Source organism: Coloeus monedula, assembly GCF_965178545.1.
Source record: "Coloeus monedula genome assembly, chromosome: 6".
Classification (NCBI taxonomy): Eukaryota; Metazoa; Chordata; class Aves; order Passeriformes; family Corvidae; genus Coloeus; species Coloeus monedula.
In genome coordinates this window covers 19,285,360-19,297,157 of record NC_138786.1, presented here as the reverse complement: position 1 = coordinate 19,297,157, position 11,798 = coordinate 19,285,360, and the positions used below count along the sequence as shown (strand labels likewise).

The following is an 11,798-nucleotide window of genomic DNA, read 5'->3' as shown; positions in this document are numbered from 1 at the left end:
GCTACCCCAATGGCAATGTTTTCTCTAACACAGAATCAACTTACTCCTACCAGGAATTCAGTGTTCTTTTTGTTCAGTAAAAAACTTTTTTTCCCCCAACTATGTAGATTCTTCTCTATCAAGTCCTTCACCTTCTCATGGTCTCTTTGGGAACTGTAATGAGTTACACTTTCATTAAGCTCTTCTAGGCTCCACTGCTTCGTGTCCTGTTCCACTTTTAAGCCCTATTGAACATGGACTTCTGCTGCTACAGTGAATAAAGTACTTATTTTTATTAATTGTTAAATGCTCAGAATCTCTTGGGTTTGTTTTGGTTTTTGTTCTCTTGGATATTGTGTTCTTACTGTTGTTTTAGCAGGACATGGAACAATTAAATAACACTATGAGCACCTGTCAGTCAAGATAAATGAAGATAAGCAGCTGTGACTACTAAATTAAAATCTCTGTAGGAGAGGAATGGCAAATGATGCAGAACAGCAGTGGCATTGGAAGAAAAGGTAAAGTAATTTCAAATGTACAAATGACTGAAAATGTCTCAGAATTTTTTAAAATTACTCTCCCATTTAATGGTATTATTTTTCTTCATGTTATTTTTTCTGGTTTCAATTCACCTAAAATTTTGGATTAAAACTACAGTGTTCAGGTATGTCAGATTTCAGAGTTGCTGGCATTAACAGGTTTTGTTATGGAGGTTGTGGTGATTTTTTTTCCTGGACTTTGTGTTCTCTCTCTTGGCTTTACCACTGAGAATGACTACGCTCCTGGGGGTCTGACCTCTCAAGGGATTGATATATGGATACATCTACCCATGAGCAGCTCAGTTTGCTATTTGTACACTGCTGTCAGTAAAAGAACAGGCTCTGCCCATGGCCTGGGATGTCATCAGCCTGTTCTTACACCATTCAAGGGACCTGATCATATATAAAGCAGGGTGCTTATTTCATGTGAGACCAGATGTGAGTTTAGCACTGGACTGGAATGATATAATTGATGATGATGCATGTGCTTTTCTAACTGAAGTTCCTTAGGGGACACAGTTAAAGAAATCACATTTATCCTCAATGTTTGAAGTAGTATAAAAGTGCAGCAACATAGTAACATATCATATTTATACCATAAATCTGGGATCACTATGTTTGTTGCTAATGGGAATGGATGAGTATTTATTTGTGAGGAATTATGAGGAGGTTATTTTTTTCAATTGGAAAATTCATGAGCTTTTCACAGAAATTAATTATTTAGATATATCTGCATAATTTTAGTTTGCTAAAATAATGGTTAGTGTTTTTATACTTTCTATGGAGTCACATGTGGGCTTGAAAAAAAATTGCAAGCAAAACCTATTTTATATCAGTAGGGTCACAAGTACTTGCTATAATACGAATCAGAAGACCAGACTTGCCATGGCAGATGCAATAAATACTAGTGTGTCTGCATTAAAAGGAAAAGACTGTGGACCCTGGCTAGTTCAAAGAAACATTATCTGATATTAAAAAAAAAAAAAATTCAGAAAGCACGCATTTCTTTAACTACAGCTTCTCACATCTGGAAGCAGTATTCAAAGTATAGCAAACTGTCTGTTTATCTTGCATATTTTACATCTTTAATTCTAAATTAATTTTTAGAATGGAGTCCTAAAACTACTTTGGTTTTCTTTTTTTCTGTTTTTTCAGTGTTCCTAACATACGTGGTGATTGGGCATGGGTTTGCTTTATTTTAATGGAGTATCCACCCAAGTTCAAAGTGAGGAAAAGAAAAATATAGAATGAAGGGGCTTAAGTAAATTATTGTTACTTGGGAAAGAGCGTTCAGCTATTGTGTTTGTTATCTGAAAATATAATCTTGCAGCTGGTAAAACAGACAAACAGTGTTAAAACTTCTGAGAATAGGAATTAAAAACAGTGGAGATTCATGTACTGTCTCTGTGGCCGTATCTTGAATCTTATGTGCAAAGCTGATCATCCTGGAGGGTAAATGGCAGAACTGAAATTCTTGCCATGAAATTCTTCAGAGAGAAGAGGAGATGAAATGAGATTATGCAAAAGAAAGCTATAACTTAAAGAATGGCATGGACAGTTGGATGTATCCTCCCCAATTTTTACTGCTGTTGACCTAATTTCTAATTTTAGCCTCCAAGCAACCTATGCCTGTCTTCCACAATTTAAATAAATATAATGCAAAAATGCACTTTCTCAGTTTTTAAAACTGCTTCCTGATAAAATTTCTGTGTCTACTTTAGTCATTGGATGACTGTTTGTCATGTCTGGAAACATGACAAATAATTGCTTCCCCATACACCTCCCCAGCTGTTGGACACAGCTCACCTTTTGGACTGGGAGATACTGATTGCCAGAAATTACAGCAGCATGCCAGGGCAAGGATCACTTTGGACTACCTCTGCTCCTGATACTGTTCTGATACTGTTTCTAAAGGGTCTGTTTCTGACTACAGTAGTTATCTGGAGATCTGCCTTGGCCCAGCAGGACCGTTATGATGCCACCTCATCAGTAGCCCAAACTGATTTCTCAAGGTCCTTTTCACTGTGAGTCTTCTGCCCTTGCTGAAATTTTGGCAATGGCTGTTACTAAATAAGCTCCCGTGGCATCATCCACTGTTCACTATTTTTCTACAAGTTCATCTAGAACCTATCTCTTTTTATACAATCTGTCCCATGTGGGCAACACACCGGAAATCAGAAACTTCCCAGCCGCCCTTCAAACGGCTTTGCAGGCCAGGAAGGAATCTCTTGCTTCAAATAGCTTAATTACCAAACAAAATGGACTGAAAATTGTTTGAGGACAACCAGAGTATGTTGAAACTCAGAAATGCCATATATGATGCATTTTCATCCTGCGTAGAAGTTTGTATTTCAAAAGGCTCATAAATGCAATGCAATAGTAGCTGGGAAAAAAAGGTCTGGTTTTTTTGTCCTTTTCTTAGCTGGAATCTGGAAAAGCTGCTAAATGGTGGATACTTTAAAGTGCTGTGAAGACCAAAACCATAGAGTTTTTCTTCTCTGCAGCTTTGGACTGTCATTTAGTTCTGAGTCCATGGGTTAGAATATATTTGTTCATCTTGAAAAGATACTGATTCTTGCTTTGCTTACATCCTTTCTTAGTATGTCTAGCATCTGAATTTTTAAGTAAATGCTGAATTATGCCTTTTAAATGCAAGGAAGGTAAATACATCTTCCTGTGACATTTGCATTTAAGGCGGGATCTGTGTGTGTGACAAGCACAGATACGTTGATTCCTACGTCCCTTGTCATTAGCTATCCATGACAGGACCCCTGCATAAGGATGAGAGGATTTTAACTAGACCAGCCTCATTTCTCCCTTGTTTAACATCTGGACACTGTTGGATAAAAGCTTGTGGCCATGGAGGGCCAAATCTGGTTTCCTGATCTCTGGCTACCTTGATAAAATGGTGAGGGACTTACTGTTATCTAGTCCACTGAAACAATCCTAAGTGCATTTGGCAACCTGCTGAGAATGAAGGCGTTGGTACCTTGGGGCTCTGTTTTTCCATAACCCTTGTTGCTCACCAGCTATCCCCACATCCTGCTCTCTGCTTTGCTTTTCTAGGGCTCATTGTGGGGACAGATAGCAGAAGAGTGTCTTGAGACATTTTCTTACAGCAGGAAGTTCACCTGTATATGAAAAAAAACCACTCAATCTGTAGCATCTTGCAGTTTCATCTAATGATTTAGATAATCCATACTCATCTATAGCCACTGTCTGGAGACTTGCACTGCAGAGAGAATCAATGATCATTTGTAGCCAGACAGAAATTACCACTGACCCCCTTCCACCACAGGAATCTAAAAACTAAAACCAATTGATTGGACTTTGGTTTATTTTTTCTTTGACATGTAATAGAACCATATAATAGAGAGTGATCTGCTTTTATATCATGCTATGAGGACATTTTGTTGAGCAATACCCTTAGAGCAGGTAGCTGGGTGTGCAGCTGCAGTGGGAGCTGCAGGTTGTGCCCTGGGTGGGGAACATGGTGGGAGCCCCAGGCAAGGGGCCCTGACCTGGTGCTGACCCTTTGCTCCACAAAGGGCAGAGGGACCTGTGGCACCGGCCAGGTGACCGGGGACTTGGACACAGCAGGAGCCAAGGACTCAGCAGGGAGACCCCAGACTGTCACAGGCATGGAGGGTACAAAACCCAGGGATTCCTTTGTTGAGGGCCTGTCCCTAAAGGCACCAGCTCCAGCTGTTTCTGCATTACTGTGCCATGATTAAATTGTTTTAAGGATCCAGACATCTGCTGTGGGAAACCCAGGCCTGAGCTGGTAAGGAAACCCTGTCTGATTGTGTGAGTGTGGGGTGTGCAGGGAGCCAAGAGGGGCACGCATGGGATCACTGGAGGTGCCCACTCTGAAGGGACTTTGGTCCTGGACGGTAAGAAGGGGAAGTTCCCTTAAAAATTTTGGCAAGCTAGCTCCAGAATTATTTAATATAGGGGTATTTCCAGCTCATATGATAAAACGTTTTTCATCACCCTGCTCAGCAGGATCTCAGGGGGAAAGTCTTATATATGCAATTGTAATTATGAAATTAGTATATTTATATATCTACATGGAATCTGTAGATATACAAAGAATAAATGGGTGACATTTAAAGGCATTGCCTTTTTATTATTACTGTTATGTTTTCAAAGAATATTAGACATCTTTTATCTCAACGGTGTCTGGGTTTGTAGCATGCATTTTTTTCTCTGGGATCACTGCTGCTTTGTGTGACAGCACAGTCTGAACTCAGCTCCATGCATGGGGGTATCACAAAGTCCAGAAAGCTCCCAAGAGCTTTTCCTGAGCAGTCTGTGGGACACAGATCCCAAGGCTCACCTGCCATGGTTGTGGTAATTATAGAGCAGGATTTATATGAAATAGCAAAGAACTGTCAGAACACTCTTACAGCTTTTGAAACCATAAATGGGGAAGGTAAAGAAATGAGATAAATCAGTACACTTGCTCTGTCTGCACACTCAGATGCTTGAACCAAGGCCTCAAATTGAACAGTTACCCAAAAATATCATTGTAAGCATTCGAGTCATTCAGTGTCATTAAAGTCAGTGAATTTTTAATTATATTAAGTGGGATATTGTTATCTTAATATTTCAGCTTTCTCTTAAAAGCTTTTTTTCTTTAGTGGGGCACAGAAGCAGAATATTTATGAATGCTCTTTATAGTGTTTGCATGATCCCTTGATATTAATGTAGCATTACTGAAGTAGTTGTTACCTTGTTCTGCTTAACAAAACCGGAAGATTAAAATCAGACTGTTTAGTCATACACACACACACACAAAAAAGTCATATTAATAACAGGACTGGTGTTTTATTTTTCAGCTTTCTAGAAGTTGCACCTGCTAAAATAGACTGATGTGTTGCAGGATGCTTTATATTACATGAGTGTTGCAGGAACTGTTTTTGCCATTATGGGTGGATTATTGTAACAGTAGTTTCCTGATGACATCATAGTAAATTCCAGCTGCCCAAACAGTTATTTTCCAGATGAGGTTATCTGCAGTGCACTTGCACAAAATTACACTTTAAAAGGGCACTCATAGTTCCCTTGGGACTTGTAAACCAAATGTTTTGTCAAATCCGTAGTAAATACAGAATTCTTTGTTTTCGTTCTGTGTCAGTGCTAACAGTATGGGCACCACTGTAATTTGAGATTCTGAATTAAACAGACAAAAATTATATCACGCAAGACAAGAGAAATGGAAGTCTGCAGTGCAAGCTTCCTGTCATAGAGAGATGGATAGCACAGTGGTTCTCAAATGGTTGTTTTTTCTAGAGAAATTTTTGGCTGGTGACATACAGATAAGGGCTCAGAAGTTGCAGTACCCCCACTGAAATGTCACCTTTCCTGTCCAGTGAAGGCATGAGTAGCCACAGAGCAGGAGGGGATGCTGGTTGAGAAGCTGGACTAAGGCAGTAGAGATTCCATTTTGTATGGGATGTTAATATATAGAGGTATATGCCTTTTCTAGAGTAATTCTCGATTAATTGCTGTTGTTTGGGGATTTCTTTTGGTTTTAAACAGTAAGTTAATTGCTTGGACAAACTCTTTAGGTAATGTTGTGAAGGCTGCATTAGAAATTATCATGCCTAGTCACACAATTCAGAGGTTCTTTCCTGGTCTTAAGAAGCTGTAATTAATATTGAATCAAACATTTGAATTTGAAATGCGTATTAATATATATTTAATGAAGAATACGCAATCCTATCTCTGACTCTTCGATAAATCTTGTAGCAGAAAAATAAAATCTTGGAGTCTTACCAGTTAGTCAGACCCTAAGAACATCAAATAACTGTTCTCTGCCAATTTCTTTCTAGCAAATTACAGTATTCTGAGGGGATTTTAAATAACATGTTGTTCCAAGGATCATTTAATTTTAATAATGGTCTTTATTACTGGTATTTATATATGTTGAAAATGTCCTGCAGTTTTTAATGAACTGTCAGAACATGTCTGTGAATTGAATAGCTTACCATGATCACACACACTTGCTTGGGTAAGGAGAGTGGCAGCAGTGGAGAAAGTTGGCAAATTAACTCTTTGTAGAATTCAGAATCTTCCATCTCACTGTTCTGGTCATTGATTTTGCCTGCACTCAATGATTATTTGCTTCTAGTTATCCACACACGTAAGAGTCTGCCAAGTTAAGACTTCTGATGCAAATCCTGCAAAAGCTACTTTATTGGTTTCTTTCATTCTTTTATTCTTCTCATTGTTCACAGGCACTATAAAACTCCATTATTTCCCAGCCATTTTCTCTTCCCCTGGCACACTCATGTGCTTACTGGCATTGCTCTGCTGTCCCACGGGATTCACTGCAGGTTTGTGCTAGGTGCAGTTAGGTTCCATCCTTGTGGGTGCCACAAAGCGCAGCAGGAATGGTTCTGTTCAGCACATAGATCCAATATATATCCAATGCAGCCATCTTCTCCATGAGGGAAATCTTCAGATTTGTGGATTTTCAGACCTCTTCAGTGACACCAAAAGTCTTTCCAGTCCCTGTAAGCTGTCCCACTGAAGCTAAAATTAGTTTGGGTCAGTGTTGGCTTGTCCTGTGCATTTGACAGAGCCTTAGGTTTATCAGATGGACCTGATGAAAATGAGCAATGTGACTGCTGTGTCTCTAGGAGGACAAATTTTGTGCCAGGCCCCTTTCTTGCTCCTACACAGTGCTGGAGATTTCAGAGGTTCCTGGATTTTACAAAAGATTGGCACCTCACCACTAGAATTCCTGCGCTCTTGATTTTTCTACAATCTCATTTTGAGCATGTTATTTTGATCCGTGTTCAGGAGGAGATTCTTTATTCCCTGGAGAAAGCTTTGAAGTGATAGAAACATGTAAAAAAATAGTTTTGCTTGCTGACAATAATTCAGCTTGATCCCAAACAATTTGTAATGAAAATACTTTTCTCCTCACTAATCCAATGTTACAATAATTACAAGAGCAGATCAATAGCAGGAAGTATAAAACAAAGTATTACTTCAGATATTAAGCCACAAATTGATCTCCCTGTCAAGCCTAAAGTAAATGCTGTATCAACATGTTTCAAAGATTTGAGGATGTTCTGAAATGTGGTGGTGATGGCCCAACAGAGGGAGAACAGTAATTTGTTTTATGCAAGCGTGTTAACACTTTGCAGCCCACATCCACAAAATCCTGCTCTTATCTCGTTATGTTTTGCAGTCACACATTACATCAATGTTCTCTGACTATTGCTCCACTTGGCTCTGATAACATATGTGATTATCTCTGGATAATAACAATCCTCACTTGAATTAGAAACAACCACCAGTACTTGCACACAATCCAACACAAGTCTTGTGCAACTGGCAAAGGATTCCAGAATTTATGTGACAGATATTCTACTCCAAGTCAGTTATTGACCAAGATAATTCCTTCTTAGGAAAATAATGACAACACCAGAAGATCTTCATCTCACAAAAGGTTCTTTAATTTTCTTGGATAACTGATGACTCTTGCAACTCTATACTGGCTAAATCATACTGATCTGTTCTAAAGAAAGTAGAGGAAAAAAGTCTGAAAAATTCTAGAATTTGTTAGAAAAAAACAGGTAATAGAAATTTCTCTATTATAACTTTCTTGTAAAATGCAAGACACAGTGTTTTTGAGGTCTCTTTTCCCTCCTAATGGGCTGAAGTATGAAAGTTGTCCTTACACTACTGTAGGCATACTGAGGTTTTAGAAGCTGCAAGTATCACTACTCAATTCACTTTATGGTGGTTCTGTTGTAAGCCAGTAAGAAAGTTTGAAAGGAGTTGTGTGACTCTGAAGAATTTGTGTTGAACATACTTTTTAGGCATTGAATATTCTGTAGCTTAGGTGTAGCACATTTGAGCAGTCAGCTTCTCCTGTAGGAGTGCTTGCCAGGTAGGTGCAGTGACCTGGAAAAAATAGGGTTTGCTTTCTATGGGCTTCTTCTGGCCTGATGAGTCTACAGAAGGAGCACTTAGGAATCTGAGGGTTTGGTTCTTCCCTTCCTAATGTAGAAGATTCTGCAGGAAGAGGTTTGGTGTGTCATCAAGTTTTTGTTGCTGTTTTTGTTTGGATAAGGGCTGCTATTTTTCCTGACAGTGCTAAGTTCTTTGAATTTCCTTTTCTTGTGCAAGTGAAGAATTTTGACTGGACTTGAGTAGTCACAGGAAGAAGTCTTTTTGATCCAAACCTCCCTCACCTCTACCGAGTCAGTCCTCTCAAGTACAGATGATCAGCTGAGCAGCCAGAACTCCTATTTGTCCTAACAGAAGTTACTCCTGTGTTTAACTGTTTATTAGTATGAGGAGGAAGGAAAGTGGTAATTCTCAGGTCTTGGCCACCACCGATGCTTTGTCAGCCAGTTATGATTAGCTTGATCATTTAATTACTTTTCCAGCACTAAGAATAAATATTGCTTCACAGTGGAGAACAGAACAAAACTGCAGGTGTCCCTTCAGCAGAGCAAGACGGCTTTTCTCTAGTCTAGCCTTTTGTTGTTACAGCAGTGTTTCCAGCTGTGACACTTCCTTCTTGCCAAGTAGTAGTAAATAGCTGTATAAATCACAGTAATGCTTGTACCACTTGGGTACAGCAGATTGCTTTTTGACTCTAATGAGTGTACATATGCTTACTCTCATATTTCAAAGTTAATTGTTAATATTTCTGTGAAAGTGATATCTTTGAGAACTGAAGAATGACCACAACTGAAGTGTTTCGTCTTCAAATTTTGTATTTCATTTCACTTGAAGCATACACAGTTTTGTTTAAATTGTATTTTAAATTTATTTTTTCCAAGACTGTCTTCAAAACTAGAAGTCAGTAGTCATGGCCTGCCTAACCTAAAGTCGGTAGCAGTGCTGGGATGTTTGATTTAGGACAGCAAAAACAGACAGGTTCTGTCCATGCTACCTGCAGGCAGAGCTCAGAATGCTAGAGAGAGGTGCTGGTGTGCCTTGGTACTGGCACTTACAGTCTGGAGTCCAGGAGAGTTTTGCTGAATGTTGTTCACGTTTCTCGAGAGGAGATGGGTAGGTGGGGAGCCTGTGTGGATGGGAAGCTCACTGACACTGGAGAAGGATGAGTGGAGTAGTGAGAAGGCTGGAAAGGACTAGTGCCCTGAGCTGTTTGTTCTTCACTTTCTTCTTTGTACAGAGCTATAGGTATGCCTGGCTTCTTGTATACCTGCAAACAATAGTTTGCTGTTAAAGCTTACACTCAAAGCTGAATGAGGTGTGGGACTCGGGTAGCTCTTGAGGGTGAAAAAAAGGAAGAATATATGTTATGTAATGCATGGCTTTGAGTTTGTGCTGATTAAAGAAACCTGCATCTCCATAGGCATTTTCTGTCTTGCAATAGGAGTCAAAATAGATTTTGCTGACAGGAAAATAATAAATATGGGTAGAAAAATCAGACTGCTTGTTACCCTTTTGTTCAAAGCATGTTGAGATGGACCTGAAGTTGAATCCTGACAGAGTTTCTCATCTGGGCTCATCTGCAGACCAGGAGACTGATTTGAATTGGCAAGGCAACCCAAATCCCATTCCACTGATTAAAGATGATGGAGAGCTGCTTCTGGATGAACATCTTTCCCCTAGGAAACTGGTGAGTAGACATCCAACTTTTTAATGAAGTGAAAGAGGCAAACTGGCATATACAGAGCTGTATTAACCTTCCAACTGCTATTGTACTGATTGTGGATTGTTGCCTCTCTGACATTTAGACTTCTGTGTAGATTCTGTCTTATGAAGGTGTATCAAATGTTTGTCCTCCTTTCACCTTGTTTCATATCAAAAGTATTTCCAGCTTGAATGTGGCTGTGTTTATTGCCAGGATTCTTGAAGCAGCGTGAAGAAAAGTACGGGTAGCATAATTATACTCTACACAGATCTCACTAATGCCATCTGGAGTACCTTGAATCTTAGCATTAGAAAAAGAATATACATTAACCTTGTTCTAGAGGTTGGAAATGTAACTTTAAAAGCACTTTTTTTTTCTCTGAGGTAGTGAAATCCTCTGTCCTGCTAAGAAGCAAATTAAAATATTCTGCAAATGATAGAAATACTTTCTATATATGTCAAAGTAGGTGGAATTTCAAAGCATATTTGAAAGCCCTGTTCCTTTTAGACTGGGGGAAATGATTTTGGTGTGCAGCCTGTTGAAAGAGAGTAACATGCTGATATCTTCATGAAAGAATTCACTTTGTGAAATATTTGTGAAAGAATACTTGGTTGCACACGGTATTGTACTTGCTCAAGACTAATTAAGGGTGAAATCCTGTGGGATGGGTAGGAGCTGACCAAACGACGTCACTTTTCCGTGCTAAAGGAAGGGAGAGTTGAGAGCAGAACTTGAGGAGAGAGGCTTTCTGTGTTGCAGACCTGCAAAAAAATATCTCTTCCACTGGGGAGCATTTGTGAAAGAAGATGGGGCTGCCAAGGCTGTGGTTCCTGTGCTCCCAACAGACAGGGTGGTGATCAGAGTGTCTATAATCCTGCGTGTATCCACTGCGCCAGTGCAGCTTCCGCAGGGAGCGTATTCCAGCCGCAGGTTTACACCACTCCCTAGCCACTCCCTAACTACATTCCATTCACCATTTTGGCCATGTGCTGTAGATTAGAACTATTGTTCCCTTATTAGCCAGGCCTTTTAGTATTTATAAAATGGTTGGAGGTGCAAAAATCCCTTCCTGCAGAGTGGATATATTAAGCATTCTGGAGAAAAATTGCTATATGGTTGTGTGGTCTATGCCATTCACTTTCCTTTGGCTCATGAGAATCTCCAACTACTTCTTGGTCTTTGTTTAAAACCTGGCATAGAATTTGACCAGTCTAATGTGTTTGTGGCCCACAATACCCTGTATAAATCCCATGGGAACCTCTCAGGTTCGTCTGTATTGTTAGGACATGAACCAAAGCTCATTAAAGTAACCAAAATGGCTGCCCTCTGATTCAACCAACTCTGAATGAAACCCTTAGGAAGCTCTTTCTTTGGCATGAAGTTCTCTTTCTCTGCTGCTTTAGTTCACAGCAAATTGTAAGCAGAAAAGTGTGTATAAGGCAATGTTACCCACATCCCATGAAGTTGCTGTTTATTATTGTGTAATTTTTAAAAAATGCAGGTAAGAAGTTAAATAATTGAGTTTTGCCTTTTTTGAGATTCTGGGTTTTAATATTTGTGAGGAATCTCATTTCAAAGATTCTTTTAAATGGAGTACACTGTCCTGCTAATTTTTCTGGACACAGTTATTTCCTGCCCTGGAACCCGAC

General features: G+C 39.4%; 1 protein-coding gene across 1 annotated transcript in view; it reads left to right on the top strand.

Moving 5' to 3' along the window:
• Positions 1-453: 453 nt before the first annotated feature.
• The window catches only part of LRRC56 (leucine rich repeat containing 56), a 57,747-nt gene continuing 46,402 nt past the window's right edge, over positions 454-11,798 (top strand). The window contains exons 1-2 of the mRNA XM_082283347.1: positions 454-497; positions 9,970-10,134. Of these exons, the coding sequence (XP_082139473.1) occupies positions 9,979-10,134 (156 nt within the window). The 5' untranslated portion in view covers positions 454-497; positions 9,970-9,978. The remainder of the gene's footprint in view (positions 498-9,969; positions 10,135-11,798) is intronic.